The sequence below is a fragment of the Brassica napus genome, chromosome C4 (assembly GCF_020379485.1).
Source record: "Brassica napus cultivar Da-Ae chromosome C4, Da-Ae, whole genome shotgun sequence".
Taxonomy (NCBI): Eukaryota; Viridiplantae; Streptophyta; class Magnoliopsida; order Brassicales; family Brassicaceae; genus Brassica; species Brassica napus.
Genome location: NC_063447.1, coordinates 16,155,115 through 16,176,409, shown reverse-complemented (window position 1 = coordinate 16,176,409; position 21,295 = coordinate 16,155,115). Strand labels below are relative to the sequence as shown.

Sequence of the window (21,295 nt, the reverse complement as noted above, 5' to 3'; positions counted from 1 at the left end):
AGGTAATAAACCAGACTCAGAATCTGAGCTTAACATAAAGCCCATGTGTGGCCCAGATAAATAAGCTTACAGGCCGGAAATTGCGAGATTGCACTTTTGTTAGTTGTTCAACTTTTCCAGAATTAAGAAAATATCATGAATTGGCAACATTGTTGAAGTCAAAGGAAAGGCTATTAAGTCCGATATGTCGAAAGCTTTTGATCGGGTCCAATGGAAGTTTTTAAAAGCCTTGCTTCAAGCTCTTGGGTTTCATCAGCAATGGATACAATGGATCATGGTTTGTGTAACTACTGTTACTTATTCAGTCTTGATCAATGATAAAACCTCATGGATACATTGTTCCTCAGAGAGGTTTAAGACAGGGAGACCCCTTATCTCCCTCTCTTTTTGTTCTATGTACTGAAGCATTGATTCACTTACTAAAGAGATCTTCTGCCCTGAACCGCATCTCAGGCATTCAGTTTTCTGAGTCACGTCCTTCTCTCCATCATCTGTTATTTGCATATGACAGTTTGTTTATCTGCAAAGCTGACTCTTTTCAGGCTGATGAATTAAAAAGAATTCTGAGAGTGTATGGGGAAGCTGCAGGGCAAATGGTAAATCCAAGTAAGTCATCATCTATCGCCTTTGGAAGTAAGGTAGATGTTGAAATGAAAGAACAGATTAAACTGAGTCTAGGGATTGAAAAAGAAGGTGGAATGGGATCTTATCTTGGACTTCCTGAATGCTTTAAAGGCTCTAAAGTTGACATGCTCAGGTATATCCACGATTCTTTAAAAACTAGACTCTCTGGATGGTTTGCTAGACTTCTATCACAAGGTGGAAAAGATATTCTGATCAAGACAATAGCTTTAGCCATGCCTATTCATGCTATGTCATGTTTTAAACTTCCTAAAACCACTTGTGAATCTCTAGCATCTGCAATCTCAAATTTTTGGTGGAATTCCTTTGAAGATAAAAGAAAGATTCATTGGGTTGATTGGGATCATATGTGTCTCTCAAAGGAAGAAGGGGGGATGGGTTTTAAAGATATTGAAGTTTTTAATCAGGCTTTATTAGCTAAACAAGCTTGGCTTATTCTGCAAAACCCAAGCTCCCTGTATTCTCAGGTTATGAAAAGCAAATATTTTGAGAATGAAGACTTTCTATCTGCTTCTCTTACCTCAAGGCCTTCCTTTGCTTGGAGAAGTGTGCTTCATGGTCGTGATCTCTTGACTAAAGGAATTACTAAAATGGTTGGGAATGGTTCTTCTCTTAATGTCTGGACTGATTCATGGATCAAGGATGGAAATACACGAAGACCTCTGATAAAATATCCAATTATCGATATTGATCTTCGTGTTTGTGATCTTATTGACTACTCCAGCAGAGATTGGAACAAAGAGAAGCTGGAAGCTCTTTTCTATCCTCAAGATGTAGCTTCTATTCTAAAGACAAGACCAGTGGTGTTTAAAGAAGATTTTTGGGTTTGGAGATATAATAAAAGTGGATAGTACTCAGTTAAATCAGGCTACTGGCTGCAGAATCAGATCACAAATGGCCAGTTACATAATGAAGCCAAAGCCTTGCCCTCGATTAATATCCTTAAAGCTCAGGTTTGGTCTTTAAAAACTTCTCCAAAAATCAAAACTTTTCTTTGGAAAGTCCTTTCAGAAGCTCTTCCAGTTGCTGATAGGATCTTATCAAGAGGTATGAAAGTTGATTCAAGATGCCAAGCTTGCGGACTAGAAGGCGAGTCTATTAATCACCTCCTCTTTACTTGTGATGTGGCTCGTCAAATTTGGGCACTTTCAATCTTCCCAAGGTCCTGTTCTGACTTCTCCTCGGGGTCTCTGTTTTCCAACTTTCATCATCTACTTAAAACAAGTAAGTCTTCTTCCTTGCCTCCAGATATTGCTAGATGGTTTCCTTGGACACTATGGCATATTTGGAAAAGAAGAAATTCTATGTTGTTTGAGGGTAAATGTTTTAATCCCCTGGAGACTGTTAAAAAAATTAAAGAAGAGGCCGACCTCTGGTTTATAGCTCAAAGAGTTGAAGCTGAAATAGAAAATTGCCATCCTTCAACTAATGAGCTTTCTCATCAAATCTGGATTCCTCCTCCATTTTCTTGGGTTAAATGCAATCTAGCATATTCTTGGGACAAGAAAGCTAAGATTGTTGGAGTTTCTTGGATACTAAGAAACTATGAAAGAAAGGTTCTACTTCATAGCCGCCATGCTTTTGCTCAGATTGATAGTCTTGATGATGCAAAGCTTCAATGCTTACTTTGGGCTATTGATAGTATGTCTAGTTTAAAGTTCTCTAATGTTATCTTTGGTACTGAAGCAAAAGATTTGATTGGAGCTGTTACAGGACCTAAAGCATGCCCATCTTTTGCATTTCAAGTTTTAGAGATAAATCTGGCGCTATCATCCATTCCATGTTGGAAGCTTCAATCTGAACTTCGTAAAACCAATCTTGGTGCATCGCACATTGGTGAAAGTGCTTCTTATGGAGCCCGGTTACATTCTTATGTGGCTAGGGGTTACCTTTTTTGGCTTAAGAACACTTTAGTTAATGATCTTCTACCGGTTTGATAAGTTTGTCTTAATCGTTGTTTTATCCTTTCCGTTTCCTCACCTGTTTGAGGCTTTTTTGGGTTTATGTTGTAACCATCCCTCTTAAATTTTGTCACCTTGTTTATAAACATCAGTGAAAAAAAAAAAGTCAAAGGAAAGGCAAACCTTATGAACTTTGAAGTAGGCCTATCAAAACAATAGAAATGCAAATAATTCAGTAGTGCCTACAAATATTTATTATCCGTACGTCATATAATATTTAAAGATATGAACAATGACCGACTTTTATGTGGGGATAAAGGCAGGATCCAAAGGTAAAACTATACACCACTAATTGCGTTAACAAAGATGCCAAAGAATATTTAATCCGGAAATTAATTTAATTAAAATCTATTGCGGGTATATATTTTTACGTAAAAACTAACCGTCCAAAACATTAATAGCCATATTTGGTTGTCGGTTTGTTGACAAAACAAATATCAGAGTAGTTGACAAAACATTAATAGTGATACTATTTACTATCACTATACTACTTATATTTGGTTAACTTTGTATGAGTGAGAAATGCCTTTTTGGTAAATAATTCTACTTGTTAGTTCTTACTTATTGTAATAGTAAATACTCCCTCTGTTTTTTAAAGATGAATGTTCTAGGATTTTCACACTTATTAAGAAACCATATTAAAACTTAGTTATTAATGCATAATTTTTTATAACTTTATATTTCTTATATTTTTAAACCAATAGGATTAAAAGAAATGTAATTAATATTTTTGAAACACACAATTTTTCATTATTAGTTGACAAAATATGCTTTGAAAACATGAAAAATACATCTTTTGGAAACAAAATATTTCTCTAGAACATCCATCTTTAAAAAACAGAGGAAGTAGTATTTTGAGGTTTCACTATTTAGATCCTCAAAATTTAAGGATTTAAAGGTTTTTAGAGAGTCAACAACCATAAATTTGAGGGTTTTATGGTTTGTTAGAGATGCTTTTAAAAGTATATAATGTCATTCATATAAATAGAACATGCCACTCAGGATATTAGTACATGTTTGTGAAAAAACCAAGGTTTTGAAAACCGTACCGGACCGACCGGTCGAACCGGTTCGACCGCGACTCGTTTAGTAAGGCGAGTCCGGTTCGATTCAAAACCCGGATTTCATTAAACTCGGGCAACTCGGTTCAAAACCGGTGGAACCGGTGACCCAGGTTGACGTTAAAACCCGGTTTGTTATTTTAACACATTTTAAATTGTAATTAGGGTTTTATATCAGGCTAATCCTACATAATAACTTGATGATATAAACATTGTTGCTGATCCTGAATGCTGGTGGACAAGGCATTCATTCTCAGCCATCTGTTACTCAAACCAAAAAGAGAAACAGAGGTGAAGATTTACATGGGTTTTTTAAAACAGGCCTGAGTGATCCTACTCAACCAAGTATAAAGGCATCTATACAAAGCAAGGAAAAGGTGCATGATGCTGATATGGCTGTTGCTTTATGGTTTTATGATGTCTGCATTCCCATGAACGCTGTGAACTCTCCATTCTTTCCAGTTATGTTAAGCAAAGCTGCTAATTTAGGACATGGATATACTGGTCCTTCGTATCATGCTTTGAGGGTTGGGTTATTAAGAGATGCAAAAAAACATGTATCTTTGATCGTTGAATCATTTAGAAGCACTTGGGCTAGCACCGGTTGTACCTTGATGGGAGATGGATGGAAAGACACTAGAAAAAGACCACTGATCAATTTTTTAGTGTACTGTCCAAAAGGAGTTACGTTCATCAAGTCGGTTGATGCATCTGATGTATACACAAATGCAGAGAATTTGTGTAATTTATTTGCTGAGATGATGGAAATGGTTGGCTCTGAAAATGTGGTTCATTTAGTGACTGATAATGCACCTAACTACAAGGGTTCAGGTAGATTACTTGCGGAGAGATACCCAAATATTTCTTGGTCTCCATGTGCAGCTCATTGCATGAACTTAATATTGGAGGATGTGGGAAACATGCGTAATGTTAAAGAGTTAGTTTCTGCTGTCTCAAAGGTAACTATCTTTGTCTACAATCATAAGTCAACTTTAATTTTTTTGTGGAAGAGGCAAGGTTGGAGGGAAATCATTCGTCCAGGAGAAACCCGCTTTGCTACCACTTTTATAGCCCTTCAGAGTGCATATGCACATAAAGACGACTTACAAGCTTTGGTAGTAGATCAAGAGTTCAGGCAGTTTCTGAAAACAGAGAAAGCAAGATATGTCAAGGCTGTTGTTTTGGATGAAAACATGTGGGAGCATTGTTTGTTGATCGTAAGGATTATGGCTCCAATGATACGCTTGTTGCGTGTTTGTGATACTGATGAGAAGCCATCATTACCATATGTCTATGAAGGAATGTATCGAGCACGTTTAGGCATCAAGAAGATATTTGGAAAAAAGAAGGAATTGTATTAGCCTTATACAAGGATCATAAAGAACAGGTGGGATAGAATGTTGCGCCATGATCTTCATGCTGCAGCATACTTCTTCAATCCAGCTTTCATGTATGATCAAAAGAACTTTTCAAAAAAGCCTGAGATATTGAAAGCGATGTTAAATTTGATGGAAAAACAAAAAGGGTCTGACATAACAAAGATCTTTGAGGGGATGACAATGTATAGAGAACGTGAGAAAAGCTTCTCACATTCATCAGCTTTAAGTTGTTCGAAAACCACTCGTCCTGGTATGTCTTTGCATATACTTTTCTCTTTGTTATTTACTTAGTACTTTGAAATATTATTTCTCAAGCAGAATTTTCAATTGCAGATGAGTGGTGGAAGTTCTTTGGATATGATGTTCCTGTTTTGCAGAAGCTAGCAATTCGAATTCTTAGCCAAACTGCATCATCATCGGGTTGTGAGCGTAATTGGTCTGTGTTTGAAAGAATTCACACAAAAAGGAGGAATAGATTGGAACATCAAAGACTCAATGATCTTGTCTACGTTCATTACAATTTGCGCCTGCAAGATAGGTGAGTTTAAGTTCAAATACAGAGCTATGAAATTATAGAATATAACTATTAAATGTTCATATGTTCAGGTTCTCAAAAAGAAAGAGGTTATGATCCGATTGATTATGAGTCCATTAATAAAACTGAGTTCTGGGTAGTAGAAGAAAGTGGAGAAGCTGAACTAGATTATGATGAACTTGAGAATGCACTTACCGAAGAAAACCCAAAAGATGGAGAAGATGCAAGTTCTGAAACCTTGAACTTGAACGGTAGATGCATCTTCTTTTAAACGACATGTTTTTTTTGGCTATGATGTCTATTATTTAACACATGCATTTTTCATATTTTTTTTTCTTGTTTTAGAAGGTACCGAAGATGAAGTGACATTCTCTCAAGATGATACAGCTGAATAAGTTTAATTAAGATATTCTATCATTCTCCGACGGATATTATTTATCTATTTTATGATGCTATTTTAGATATTATTCATCAGACGTTTTTATATATGATTAATTATATAATATTTATTTATATTAAAATATATAATAAATAAAAACCCGGTTAAACCGGTTCGACCAATCAACCAATGAATACGCCGAGTCAGTGTCCGGTCCGGTTTTTAAAACATTGGAAAAAACACACACATGTATTTTAAGCCGAAGTTGACAATGTACTTCGTCGCAATAATTAATGGGTATAGCATGGTCGTAAATATATAAGCTTGTGAAAGCCAATTGTACTACATGAACATGATTATATCTCCATAATCTACTGCCCATCTTAAATATTGTGTTTAGCCCATCTCTTCCCATATTAACCAACTGTCAGATGATAAACTACATTCTGTTGTACTATGCGCAAACCCAAAACCATATACTTCTAATAAAGCCGTCTCCAACATCTATGACCACTTACCTAAAGTTTTGTAATTTAGTGAATGTACAAAAACAATAATTGAATGATTTATATATGGGAAAAAAAAAAGAACTAAAGATGTAGCAAGACCAAAATTAGGAAAAAAAAAACGTTTTAGGTTTTATTGTATTAATTGTATTGTCCAAGAGCAAGGGATGAGAATGATGCAAGATTGTGGGCAGAGATTTACTCATCAAAGGTGTCCCTTCTTGTCTAACCTCAAGTGCTCCGTAGCTTAGGCTTTATGACTATCACTTTTGCTTATTTTATGTTTATGTAAGTAATCATTATTATTGTCTATCGTCCAATAATTCCTTTCTGCATGCGTTATCCATTTAAACGAAGTTAATAATACTGACTGCCTTTGATACAAATTCCATAGGTAACATAAAATTTTTTGTTGTAACGAGGTCTTCTCAAATCTAAACTCGAAGTAAAATTTCTGATATCAGTATAATACATAACTCTTCATAGTAAAAACATAAACTATCTATGTTTTCACCAATGTATTTTATATCATGAAACTAAAATAACCTACTTATGACGAAAGTGTTGCATGCGGAACGGAGCAATATGGTCCGCGGACAATTCTAGACGTAGATCAACGGGAGTAATAAATAAGTAAGCGAAAACCTTGCTAAGTTTTAGTATTTCAGTAAAAAACGTTCAAATCTAATTCCATAGATGGTATAAAACATTAAAACGGTAAGGGTTTCGTACCACTTTGTTCTCCTCCGACTTTGGGTTACCATTAATTTGATCGATTAGTCACAATAAACCGCGCGCAGCCATGCTACGATACAAGTTTACCAATCAAACCCACAAGACAATACAATAATTACAGTCGCATGTTACTTATCAGGACCGTACCACCAAAGTAGAAGGCAAGACCGTAAGAAACAAACGTTTCCATGTGGATGGAGACAGGAAGGGCTTCGTAATGCCCCGCTTTAAAAGTACATACTTCCTCACGTGGCCCACTTCTTCAATTATCATTCACCATTTCAATCATTCGTCACGAACTTTCTTACCGTTTTTCTTTATTTCCATATTTATTAGCTAGAAGACATATATATAACCAAAAACTTTTAATTAGTTGTATTGAAAGCAAAGACATACGTTCTTCGTTTGTACAAATGTGGTATTCGCTTGGAACGACCATCATCTAATCACGATTGATTAAGATAAAACAAGAAGGTGATGACATTTACATTCTACATGTTTCGGCTATTATATACTACTAAAAGAATAAAACCATTTGATATTACGTAGCACCCTTAAGTGGCGCCACTTGGTTATTTCGTTTTTTCCCCTGAAAGCGAAACCTTAACCTATATTTTTGTCATGTTCTGTATAATCACAAAAGCCTATACTAACCTGAATTTAAACATTTATCAGTAATATAGTAGCCTGTATTTTCTTTACTAATTAGTTATGATCGACCATATGGATTAGTAGATATGTGCATGGATCTAAGAAAACATATGCATGCATTGATGAGCTTAGATTATAACTGAGACATGTGCACGTGTTCCTCTGTCTACGTCTATATCCTAAGCAAAAAAATTTGTGAAACCAGATATTAATATTCATAAAATAATTCGGTAGCCTTGGATTCCTCATCCAAAATTTCGAGTTTAACTTCTGTAAATACATCAACTCTATACAAATACAATAATTAATATTCCATCTGTTTCATAATATAAGTAGTTTTGGCTAAAATCACGAAGATTAAGAAAATTATTATGTTTTTAAAAAGTATTTTATAATAAATATGTTAGATATAATTTAACCAATAAAAAATAAGTCTATTTAATTTGATTGGTCACACTGTATTAAATAAATATAAAAATTACCTAGAAATACGAAAACTACTTTCATTTTGAAATAAAAACATTTCCCTAAAACTACTTACAATATAAAACGGAGGGAGTAGTAGATAACATCGTACTATAAAATTGAGAACAAATGGAAAATAGATTATGATCAATAGAAAGAATAAAATGATTATAAAGTATATAGTAATTAAACTACAAAAAAAATAAAGTATAAAGTAATTAAAAATTAAAATAAATTATTATCACTTGCCCAGTTTGGGCTTGAGCTTCGGTCAAAGTGGTATAAATGGTGGATCGTAACAGATGATCGGTTCACCCCATGACATTAGTCGGAAGGTATTCTAAACTCGGGTCAGGCAGTGTGGTAATCAATCCACTCTATCGTACTAAATGCGTTTATCCCGAAACCGACTGAGACATAGTTTATCAAAAAACAAAAAAAAATAAAACATTTACTTATCAGTTCTCTGTGTAAATATATGTGAAGTCAAGTAAAATATCCATAATGAATACCCCAGACCTCATTTGAAATTGTTATTTCTTAATGGAACATTAACCAAAGTTCATTAATCTTTTTTATGTGTATAATGATGATCTTAGATTAAGAAAAAAGGTTAACTAAATTGGTGGTACATAATATATGAAAACAAAATTAGCTAACGTTTTATTGAACAAACAAAAACTTAACCACATCGTGGTGGTCTAGTGGTTTCCATTAAAGAAGAAGTTGTCATGCTGGTTCATGCCAGAGACCGATTTCGCTCTAGTATGAAAATATTAATTCCATATATGTCCAGGCGGATATGAATCCATTGTTTACGAGCCCATTTAAATACCCGAAAAATATCCATCTGTGGACTCACCTACCACCCGGATGTTTGATCTGTGTATCTAGGTTTAACTATTTAAAAAGGAAACAAATGAAAACTTTCATCTAAAATTGCGAGAGTATTCGATGGACACAGCCATGTTATGTTAATACAAAACTAAGATGATCATGAGAGATCATGGCATATTCTATAAATCCAGTGAAGGAAAAAAACAATGCGCACTCACTCATATGCACACACACACAGTAATCAATGCATCGTAAGATTCGTATAAACATACAAAAAAGATTAAATCTAAGTGGGGAGACAAATATTCTGGCAAATACTAATAGAAAAAAATAAAAAAGTAAAAAAAGACATAAAAATAGCGTCGCACCTACTCTTCTTCAACACCTTTAGTATCTCTCCTGTCTTCATACACCTTTACACTCTTTTCTCCATCATTTCTTCTTCTTTACAACTCTGACTTCTCTCCAATGGCGTAAAACTGCAAAACACTAAAACGTCCTCTTCTTCTCTCTCTCTCTCTTCAGACCAGTTCCAAAGTCTTAAAAGCTCAGTAACAACCCTCGTGAATGGCGGCGCGAAAACTAGGGTCGTTGTTACGACAGCATTTCTTCTCTCTCTTCTTTCTCTTCGTCGGCTGTTTCTTCTTCTCCAAAGGATGTGACTTGAGACAGAAGAGGAGGAAGAAGAAGCTTAGAACGGTCACTTCCGGTTCCGGTTTATCCTCTTCTTGGACGTACTTAAAACGGGTTTTCTTATCCACGACGAGGATATCCAAATCCCGCAACCAAACACACCCTAACGGCCCATTAACGACTCTGACCTCCGCTAGATCGTCTCAGAACTCCCTCGTCACTCTCGTACAACCCGACCCGGAAACCCGTACAGAAAACGGTTTCTCGGATATCTCCTCGTCGGATTCTCCCCCGTTTCTCCCTCTCCGCAACGAGATATTCCCTTGCACGACGTGCGGAGAGATATTCCCCAAAACAACCCTCCTCGAGCACCACATCGCGATCAAACACGCCGTCTCGGAGCTCGTCGACGGCGAGTCGAGCACCAATATCGTGAAGATCATATTCAAATCAGGCTGGCCGGAGCAAGGCGACAACAAGAAAATCCCGGAGATCCATCGGATCCTGAAAATCCACAACAGCCCGAAGATTCTCGCGAGGTTCGAGGAGTATCGCGAGTTCGTCAAGGCGAAAGCCGCTCGCGGCAGCGGGAACGGACGGTGGGACGACGAGCGGTGCGTCGTCGACGGGAACGAGCTCCTCAGATTCTACTGCTCGACGTTCATGTGTAGCCTAGGGCAGAACGGTAGCTCCGGTCTCTGCGGTCATCAGTACTGCAGCATCTGCGGGATCATCGGATCCGGATTCTCGCCGAAGCTCGACGGGATCGCGACGTTCGCGACGGGGTGGAGAGGACACGTGGCGGTTCCTGAGGAGGTGGAGGAGGAGTTTGGGTTTATGAACGTGAAACGGGCGATGCTGGTTTGTCGGGTTGTAGCGGGTCGGGTCGGGTGTGATTTGATTGCGGATGATGACGTGGACAAGAGTGGTGGTGGGTATGATTCTCTGGTTGGGCAAGGGAGTGGGAGCAAGAGTGGGGCCCTGTTGAGGATCGACGATGAGGAGCTTCTGGTGTTTAATCCAAGGGCTGTGCTTCCTTGTTTTGTGATAGTCTATACTGTGTAAGCGTATGATCGTGTGTATGTTTATATTGTGTTACAAACTTGTGCGTGAGGTTTGGTTCAGAAGTAATTGTGAAGTGTGAACGGTTTAGATGAAAACAATGTTTGTGGTGGATTTCAATATGATCCAAGCATCTTTTGAGAGGTTATGTGACAAATGAATCATGGATATTTAAATTTTTTCGTCCAAATGCAACATTTGAAGTTTAGTAGTTTCTGATGTATAGTAGTAGATTGTATCTCTGTCACAATCCGAATCTAATAGCTGTTGACTGAAAAACATAAGCACGAGACCAAATCATATAGAGGGAGGGGTCAAGTTAACCACTAGTTGATCCTTCTTTTATTTTCCTGTGTTTAAAGAAAGAATATGGTAGACAACTGCGAATGTGAAAAAGTTAATATTGTAATGATATAGCCACACTTTAAGATTATATTTAGTGCTTTAGTTAGAAAGTTGACGTTGAAAGAAATATCTCTTGGAATTACTGTCGCTTTAGAGAATTGAAAGAGTGTAAATCATACGATTTCATTTTCTGATAGATTTGGAAAGTCGAATGAAGTTGCAAGTTGCAACGGCTCCTAGGAAGCAGGAAGGGAGGAGCTAGTAAACCAAGCTCGAGTGGTCCAGTCACGGCCTTTACTCAGGTTTGTGTTCAAAAACTCTCGTCCCAATCTCCATCACTCCTAAAGCCGTCACTCTTTTCCTGATCTCCATCGACAGGACCAAAAGATTCATGGTATTTAGGCAAGATTGCTTGGGGATCTCTGCATTTTCTTTGGTAAAAGTGAGACATTCTGTCTCAAGGCAAGCAAGTATGATGTATCCTGGTCTCCTCCCTAATTCTATATATTACGCTGTCTACGGCATTGGAGTTTACCATATCGCAACCAGACTAGTACCCAAGACTAACTGCTATCATATATTTTCCTGTTACGCCCAACACATGAATTTAACGAGTTGTTTTGACTGTTAATTTTATCGATAGGTCGAATACAAGCTTTTACATGTTGCACATAAACCTCGAAAAGGTAGAATTAATAACACTAGGAATGTTCAAATGGTTTAGAGGATATAGCCATACCAAATACATAGCAAAGAAATGAGGTAGAACCGAACGTGCTGAATCTGCGTTACCATTTTGGTAATGTGACAAAATCCTATTTGCCAACCAAATAAACGAAATGTATTGAATGTACCCTCATAGTACCACGACATAGGCGCAAGAGAATCCCCATAAAGCCGAAGCGGTGGAAGGCTAAAGCACAACCAAAAATGATTAAAACTCTTTTCATCACGGTTAGTTTGGGACATAGCCCATGGCAAACACGCAGATACATCACTTATATGCACATATTTATGTATATATATTCATTAGTTGGTATGGAACGTTTAGACTTGATGTTGGACAGTTCTGACTAGATGTTGTCTTCGTGAGACTCGTCGAGAGGGAAACACGTCTCATCACCGCCGGTGTTCCATAAGAAATTAGCGTAATTAGCGGCGTAGAAAGAGTTGGTGGGATCGGCATCGATTGCTTCCAAGAAATTCTCCTCGGCCGCCCAAAGATCGTCCCGTGCTCTCCATAAGAACGTGGCGTATTTACTCAGCGCCTCCGCGTCTTTGGGTTCCACTCCTACTGCTCTCTTGAAGTATTCCTCTGCTCTGTTATCATATGGAATCACGTGAGACACTAATTCACAAGAGATAAGTACGACATGTGGAACGTATAAAGATGAGATGAATACAAGCCCAAAGAATCATATGATGATTGTTAATAGCGTAATGGTGATAGAATGTGACATAATTATCTAGCCAATATTAGTCATGATAACAAAAATGATTGGTTAGAAGAGTGGTTAACCCAATTGGAAGAGAAATGCTACATTTTGGCAATATTTATTGTCAAGGCTTGGGAATATTACATGAACCAACCAATCGAGTAAAATTTCTGAATAATGTCAATAAACTAAATGACTAAATATCTTTTTTTTTTCTTAGTAAACTAATATTTTATTAAAAATTACCCAAAAACTAAACTATTCAAAGTAACCAAATATTTTTTATTTGAGATATACAAAATTACTTTTTATCATTATTATTTACCCAAATCACATTAATTTTGAAATTTGTATTTAAATTAGCTAAAATTATCCGAAAACCTGAACTTTATTCAAAATGAATCCAAATGTGTCAGATATTAGAAAATTTCCAATAGTATTATCCCAACAGAGAATCTAAAAAAAAAACTAAAACCCAAAAACAAATTCATAAATACATATACTGTTCATACATCTCTATACCAAAATACTTAAAACTAAATTAATAAAATTTCCAATGATTTCCCTCAAAATAAGTTTAAATTTTTCTCCAAATTTTTTTTTCATTTTTTCAAAAATAATATATCAAATATTATTGATACTTACTTTAATTTTAGTAATCTTTTTATTCTATTTTATTTTTTAAATTACCCAATTGATTTTTATTATATAAATAAATTTAGTTTTAATTAAATATACAATGATTTATATGAAGTTATAAATGTTTGATGAATGTCTTGATAATTTCACTAAAACATAAACACAAATATTAATATTTTACATATAAACCTAAACTATATAAAAATTTAAGAATTAATTTGTAAATAAAAATTCTGAAAGTAAAATGATGTTGTGAATGGTGTTATATATCAAACTAGGGGGGTGTCTGCGCAGAATATTGTTTTTATTATTGCTAAGAACATGATTTTTTGGATAATGTAATTATGTTGTCGTTTTTATTTGTTAAGATCATTATATGGTGTTTTTAGTATGTTACGTAGTAATAGATGATATGTTAATATATTTTGTGTTTGTTTTTCGAATAATGTGTTGTTGTATGTATAATACTTGTTAGTAGTGAAATGAGCATCTAATGTAAAAGAATATTGAATTTCAATAACTTTGTTGATTCTAAGATTAACGGGTTCATCGTCAAAATTGTATTATATTTTTTTCATATTTTTGAAAATTATAACTTTTAAGATGTTTTTTTCCATCTCCCTATATTTTGACCTTGAGTCATCCCCGTCTATGTATTTCGTTACCTTTCTGCCGGAAAAAGACTTACATCTTTCTCTTGTTCTTCTTTGTCTTCTTCACCTGTGAGATTATATGGTATTTGTTGTAGATCGGGTTTATGAGTTTTCAGTTTTTCGGTTGATTCTCACGGCATTGTAGGTTGTTCCAGTCAAATATTGACTGCTCCTATTCTTCCTTAAATTTCAGCTGATGTTAGGAACTGCATCTTCTTGGTTAGATCAGAGTTTAGTCGTTTTTGATGTTGTATTCCTCAACGTTGGTTTACCGTCAATAGTCTCTGCTCGTCTTTGTTTTCAAAATCTAATTTTTGGTGTTCTTACTTCTATGCTCTCTTTCATAGCTCGAGGACGGCTTCATAGTTTGCTGATTTCGTTTCGTCTCCCTTTCCCTCTCTATTCTCGCATCTCTTTGCAGCTTTCATCGCATATTTGGTGGCTCTCCCTTTCACCATGTTTGCCACTCGAGGTTTGGATAATGTTTTCGTTCGTGCATGTTATATGGGCTTGGAGTTATTTCGGGTTTCAAGTTTAGTCTCTGATTTCTCGGTGGTTGTCTTCCATTCTCTCTCCCTCAAGTTGTTTCTTTTCTTTCCATGTTTCTTTTGTATACGTGTGCGGAGTTAGTCTCTTAGAGCTTTGGTTCATTCTATCCAGAGCTTTGTGGTTTTTCACTTGCATGGCCGTGTTGTATATTCTTGTTTAGTTTGTGAGGTGTTTTTTATCTTTTAGCTACTGATTGTGATTCCGGTGCTTTAGGCATATATGTTCTGCTTCTTGGTGGCTTTGGCCTTTCGATTATTATTCTCCTTCTGACCCGCTTTCTTGGTTATTTGTGTTGGTGCTCTAGTTTCTTATTCTTAGTTTGATTATTTTATGATATTAATAGTGAAATAAATATATAATTTGTAAATAAAATAATAAAAATTAGTAAAAATAATAAAATGGTGAAAATTTATGTTATTTTTAATTGTAAATAAATTAAATATTTAAAATATTTTTTTTATTATTTTATTTATTTCTTGAATTTTAGGGACTAATAAGTGTGAGAATGATTAGATAGTACATAATTATAAATTGATGGAACAAATTGCAATAATCTAAAAGAAAAATGATTTAAAATACAAAAAAAAATATGAGAACACATGTTTACAAACCCCCATTCCACATGTCATAAGAATGGAAAAAACCAACTTTATATATATAGATAGATTTGAAGATTTCTTATAGAGAAATTCCCTAGGATAGAACTAAAAAAGTTTTTGTCAAAAGAAGTAAATATACACTTACACCTCTAAGATTAATTAATCTAGACATTAGGGTTTAGAGTTAAGGGAGGAGGGTTTAAGGTTTAAAGTTTAGGATTTAGGGTTTAGGGTTTAAGGTTTAGGGTTTAAGTTTTAGAATTGAGGAGTTGAGTTTTGGGGATAGTTTGGTCATTTTAGTTTTTGAGGTCTATTTTTGTGACAAAAACTTAAAAATGTCTATTTGAAAAATGCCCTTTATTATACATAGATCTATTTTTACTTCAAAATGATACAAATAGAAGATTTTTTTCTCATATTTTGATATTTTCTTCAAATAAAAGAATATTGGGAGATAGTCTAATAAAATACCACACCAATCACCTAAATTACAAATATCTCTGTTTTACAAAAGGTGTAATTTTGACACTTTGTTGTTATACAAAATGTCATTTTTAAATTTTAATATAAATTATACTTAATTTAATTTTAATATTTATTCGAAAATACATTAATTTGTAAATAAATATATTTGTTTTAAATACTGTTAGTTAATTATGGATAATTAACAAAAAAAATAAATCTATTTTAATTATTTTTAAATTTGTGTAAAAAAATTTTTTTGTGAAACGGAAAAAAGTAATAATTTAGGTATGAATTAAAGCCAAAAATGACAAAAAACACATGGGTTAATTCGAGTGGGTGGGAAATAGATCTAGAGGACAGATTCTGAGGTAGAGACTTTTGGACAGATCAACCTTTTTCTTATTGGAATTTGGTTGAGAGTCTTCAAAACTCCACCGTAAACTCCACTGTCATCGATCCTCAAAGACTCAACGAAGCCTAGAACTAAACTTATTCCTTTATTTATTCCAATAGATATTTTTATGTTCTGACTTCTTTACTCGAAGAGGAAAATAAATGGTTCAGCTCTATTGGTCGGTTATATATCAATTATTATGACAATTTAAAGCTTTAAAATAATAAATTCAATTTCCACAAAAATGCCCCCACTAGTGAAAAGAAATATCATCGAGTACTGCTCCTGCTTTTGACTGTTAGCATCAACTTGCAGGCTCACAAAAGAATCTTAAAGGAAGATTCGACCCTAGCTCGAGTTTACTGAAGCTAAAAAAAAAATCTAAGATGAACAAAATGTGAAAGTAAAAAATGTTTATTTACCTGTCATAATCATAGGAGACGATGTAGAGGAACTGAGCGTAGTTAGCAAGAAGCAGAGGATTATCAGGCTCTTGAGACAGTCCTGTTTGGTAGAGAAGCTCTGTTCTGAAGTAATCAATGTCCTTCTCCGATTCCACTCGAGCATCCAAAGGAGACACGAACCGCTTCCTCGTCTCGTGATCCAACACATTGTCTATCTTCGAATACTGCATTTCCTCTGCTTCCTCCACAATCGAGTTCCACAGCCTAACTTCATCTTGTCCCGACACTGATGTGTCTGCACTAATCGTTGACCCAAATGTCGAAGATGACAACCGCGAAGGTCCTTCTGGTACATCGAATCCATCACCATCTGTCCCGCTTAACACCGGCCTGATGTTTCCACCGCCGCCGTTGTTGCTACCGTCGACCGTGGGAGATGGTATAAAAAACGATTTAACCACCGAGGAATCGAACTTCTCGTTTGTTTCACTGACGGTTGCTACCTCTGTCAAGGTGGTGGTCGTTGGAGCGGCGGCCGCTAAAGCAGAGTTGGCACCGAGTGAATAAACCGTGAAGTTGGCGAGGAGTAACATGACGTAAACCATCAACGTAGGCGTCGCGGAGAAAACTTGTCGGAACAACCAGACGAACGATGCGTGCATCTCTTCTCTAACCCGCACCAAGATCCCTTGCAAGTCTTCGTAGAAAAGAGTCTCTCTCATCTGTAAAGCGAAGCTTTGGAGCTCTTGAATCATGAACACCATCGACGAGAAGGCTTTGCTCATTGAGTCGCACGCGGCTTGTTTGACTCCTTCGTCCCATTGTCGCTTCTTCTTTATGATACGAAGGGAGAGAGGGAGATGGACGCTGTTTGCTTTCATTTGGATGCTGGACAAGTGGACCATCTCGTTCGCATCTCTCTCGTCGTTGAATCTGAGAGTTAGCTCTTGGAACTTTTTAGAAAACTCCTCGTCGGAGAAGCTTGCGCTATAAACTCTTCGAAACGACTGCGTTTTGGTCGGTTTAGATGATGGTGATTCACGTAGCTCGCAGGACTTGGAGCGATGGAGTGGCGTTCCGAAGAGAGACGAACGGTTCAGTCTCTGAGGGACGAAACGTCCGTCGTGTCGGCGTGATGATATGGCACCGGAAGCTAGGGATTGAGAAGGGGAAGAAGAAGAAGAAGAAGGATGAGACGCCCATTGAAGGAAGGGAGAAGCGTATGGTGCTACTCTCACCCCCATTCCAAATTTTCTCGGGAAAAAGGTGAAGCGGAGGAGGAGCACGAGGAAGACGCTTCACTTTTATGAAGTGGAACGCGGAGAGAGAGAAAGGAGACGATGACCTTTATATAGGCAGACGCGATGATATGTATCAAAAATATCGAAAAACAAATAAATAAATTGGAAAAAAATCATACAAATATCGTCGGGTAAAAGCCGGTTAAACAGCGACGTCAAGAACCTGACAAACAAGTAAGCCGGTCCTAGTAACCGACTCACATGATAAACCGGAGAGTCGTCGTGAGAATTTTTTCATCTGACGGTATAAGATAAATTGATTTTCTTCTCCCAGCCTATTGTTTTTTTTTTTGTTTTTCGTCATTTTCTGAGACTCTTGTATTTCAAACTGATTAACGATGCCGGAAAAACCTACGTGCATTTTCTTTTTCCCGTCAGTCGCGTAGCGTATGTAATTAGATTGCACAAAAAAACAACTAGGAGCGTGAAAATAACAGCCTGATGAAAAGAGTTGGGTTAATTAGTTCTCCATGTAATTTGGTATATTGCGTTTTAGGTCTATGTTCATATTCTATTTCTTTTTTGACAAAAATAAATTCATTTTCAATTTTGCTTCTTCGTTTTACGAGATACCATTTCTATGCATGTGTAATAATGATTGCAACAAATAACTAAACAAGTGATGTATCGCTAATTGCTCGTTTTGGATTCATACCCTATAGAAGAATAAAAGTGAACTAGTGTACGTTGGTAATTTCTCGTATGAATGTATATTTCTTTTTTTTTTTGTTATTTATGGCACTCCCGAATTTAATATATAAAACCATTTTTCTAGTAGCTGGATTAAGTATACAGTCGAACAAACAAAAAAAACACAAAATTGTATGAAAAACTAATATGTTAAATATGTTGGATTAAGCTTGCCAATAGCTTGAGAAATAAACTATCCTAATCCTAATACGTTTTGTGTTTATCTAAACGATTAGGAAATATGGAACGTATTATTACTATTAGGTTTAGGAGATATATATTCCTATATATTGAGATGCATATTGTGTTGCATCACTTGTGAATTGTGAGAGAAAATTGCGAGTTGTGATTTGTGATCTTTTGAGTGATTAATAAGAGAAGAACTTATTATTAAAGCTGGTGTGATTCTATAGTTGGTATCAGAGCCACACATATTCGAGATTAGCATAGAAACGATATCAATCCTCAAACAAGATGAACCCGCGTTGAACATGAAGGAGCTCGGACCATCCTGTATTCAGTTTCCGATGTTAAACTCTACAAACTATGTTGTCTGGGCCATGGGGATGAAAGTTACCCTCAAGGTACATAAGGTATGGGAAGCTATCGATCCAGGGAGCAAAGCCTAAGAGAAAAACAACATGGCTATCGCCTTGTTGTTTCAATCCATTCCTGAAGCTTTAACGCTACAAGTTGGAGACCTGGGCACAGCTAAGGCAGTGTGGGATGCAATTAAGGCAAGACATATAGGAGCCGAAAGGGTGAGAGAAGCGAAACTTCAAACACTAATGGCTGAGTTTGATCGATTGAAGATGAAGGACGAAGACACGGTTGATGCTTTTGTTGGGAAACTATATGAAATTTTCTCTAAATTTGCATCTCTAGGAGAGATCATAGAAGAAGCAAAGATTGTAAAGACGTTTCTAAAGAGCTTACCAAGAAGGAAGTACATTCACATAGTCGCTTCTCTTGAGAAAATTCTTGACTTAAATACAACAAGCTTCGAGGATATTGTTGGACGTTTAAAGGCATATGAAGAAAGAATCTGTGAAGACGAAGAGGATCGACAAGAAGATCAGGGGAAACTAATGTACGCTAACTCTGAAACAACTCAAAGTCGCTACAACGGTAACAGATCAAACAGAAGACGTGGAGGACGTGGTGGTTGGCGAGGAAGAGGTCGCGGTCGTGGAAACTTTCAACAACATCGAGAAGCTTGGAAGCAGAACAACGGGCAAGAAAGAGATATATCTCATATCACGTGTTTTAGCTGTGACAAACTCGGACACTATGCGACAGATTGTCCCGATAAGTTACTTAAACTACAAGAAACCGCTGAGAAGAAGGCTGACGATACACAGGAAGTAGATGAACTAATGATGCATGAAGTTGTGTATTTGAATGAAAAGAAAGTGAATCCAACCTTCTTTGATTCAGACCTTGATATGAAAAACATTTCGTATCTCGATAATGGAGCAAGCAACCATATGAGTGGAAACCGTATGTTCTTCATAAAAATTTATGAAACAATCTTGCGAAAAGTAAGGTTTGGAGATTATTCCCGTATCAACATAAGAGGAAAAGGATCCATTCAGTTTATCTTCGGAGGAGGCGAGAAGAAGATTATGCACATTGTTTACTATATACCAGGATTAAAGAGTAACATCATTAGCTTAGGGCAAGCTACTAAAGCTGGATGTGAAGTACGAATGAAAGGAGATATGCTGATGCTTTTCGATCGTCTCGGTGGACTAATGGTGAAGACAACCAGATCAAAGAACAGATTATAAAAAGTATGCTTACAAGTCCATGAGAACCCCAAGTGTCTACAGATCGAGTCAAGTGAATCGTCTAAGTGGCATGCACGATTAGGGCATGTTTACGGAGACAATGAAGACAATGATCAAGAATAAACTTGTCACAGGTTTACCTAGCATTGACATAGAGAAAGAGACGTGTAGGAGCTGCTTGCTTGGCAAACAAACTCGAAAGAGTTTTCCACAAGCAACAACATTCCGAGCCTCTTGCCCTCTCGAGTTAGTTCACGGGGAGCTGTGCGGGCCTATCACACCGTCAACGCCTTCGCAGAAGAGATATGTGTTCGTCCTTATCGATGATCACTCACGGTACATGTGGACCATATTGATACAAGAAAAGAGCGAGACTTTTGATAAATTCAAGCACTTTAAAGTGGTAACTGAGCAGGAAACAAGAGAAGTACTAAAGACGTTTCGAACGGATCGTGTTGGTGAATTTATGAGCCAAGAGTTTCAAGACTATTGCAACAAGAATGGTATCCAAAGGCACTTGACAACACCTTACTCTCCTCAACAGAATGGGGTTGTGGAAAGATGAAGTCGAACTCTTCTCGAGATGACAAGAAGCATTCTTAAACATATGAATGTACCTAATGTCTTTTGGGGAGAAGCAGTAAGACATGCCACCTACTTGATAAACTGGATGGTGACAAGAACACTTCAAGACATGACACCATATGAGGCACTACGAGATAAGAAGCCGACCCTCGATAAGAAGCCGACCCTCGATCATCTCCGAGTATTCGGGTGTGTATGTCATGCCAAGACAAACACAGCTGGAAGAAGAAAGCTTGACGATCGGTCTAGAATTCTAGTGCATTTAGGAACCGAACCAGGTTCCAAAGCTTATCGTTTATACGATCCTTCAACCAAAAGAATTATTGTTAGTCGCGATGTCGTCTTTGAAGAAAACAGAGAATGGGCTTAGAGCAGAGCAATAGGATCAGGAGAAAGTCCTTTCTCCATTATTGGTGCGTTGAGAGAACTCGGAGAAGAAGATGATAGTCAAGAAACAGTAGAGAATGATGGTGGAACGTCCGAAGACATTACTCAGACACAGATCGAGAATGAAAACGAAGAAGAAAAAGAGAATGATGGTGGAATGTCCAGAGACGATCAACCACAGCCACGACGCTCTTCGAGGATCGTTCATAAAC

At 36.5% G+C, this 21,295-nt stretch overlaps 3 protein-coding genes across 3 annotated transcripts; 2 read left to right on the top strand and 1 right to left on the bottom strand.

Annotated features, from left to right (window-relative positions):
• The first annotated feature begins 4,056 nt into the window (after positions 1-4,056).
• On the top strand, positions 4,057-5,025 carry LOC106434086. Its single transcript, XM_013874920.2, has 2 exons — positions 4,057-4,623; positions 4,675-5,025. The coding sequence occupies exons 1-2, from the start codon at positions 4,057-4,059 to the stop codon at positions 5,023-5,025; spliced, it is 918 nt and encodes a 305-aa protein (XP_013730374.2).
• A 4,322-nt stretch (positions 5,026-9,347) lies between these two features.
• Positions 9,348-11,022, top strand: BNAC04G15010D. The gene has a single exon (XM_013874933.3). It carries the CDS (start codon positions 9,719-9,721, stop codon positions 10,847-10,849), a length of 1,131 nt encoding a protein of 376 aa, XP_013730387.1. The 5' UTR covers positions 9,348-9,718; the 3' UTR covers positions 10,850-11,022.
• Positions 11,023-12,122: 1,100 nt separating this feature from the next.
• LOC106396271 lies at positions 12,123-17,696 on the bottom strand. The gene is made up of 2 exons (XM_013836614.3): positions 16,349-17,696; positions 12,123-12,511 (listed from the first exon to the last, which is right to left on the bottom strand). The coding sequence occupies exons 1-2, from the start codon at positions 17,572-17,574 to the stop codon at positions 12,265-12,267; spliced, it is 1,473 nt and encodes a 490-aa protein (XP_013692068.2). The 5' UTR covers positions 17,575-17,696; the 3' UTR covers positions 12,123-12,264.
• Between the last annotated feature and the right edge of the window lie 3,599 nt (positions 17,697-21,295).

Excerpts from the sequence above, each read along its gene's own strand:
- LOC106434086 (XM_013874920.2), top strand. The coding sequence starts at position 4,057 with ATGGCTGTTGCTTTATGGTTTTATGATGTCTGCATTCCCATGAACGCT. Across the intron at positions 4,624-4,674 it reads TAGTTTCTGCTGTCTCAAAG|AGGCAAGGTTGGAGGGAAAT; the intron begins GTAACTATCTTT and ends TTTTTGTGGAAG.
- BNAC04G15010D (XM_013874933.3), top strand. The coding sequence starts at position 9,719 with ATGGCGGCGCGAAAACTAGGGTCGTTGTTACGACAGCATTTCTTCTCT.
- LOC106396271 (XM_013836614.3), bottom strand. The coding sequence starts at position 17,574 with ATGGGGGTGAGAGTAGCACCATACGCTTCTCCCTTCCTTCAATGGGCG. Across the intron at positions 12,512-16,348 it reads GTCTCCTATGATTATGACAG|AGCAGAGGAATACTTCAAGA; the intron begins GTAAATAAACAT and ends ATATGATAACAG.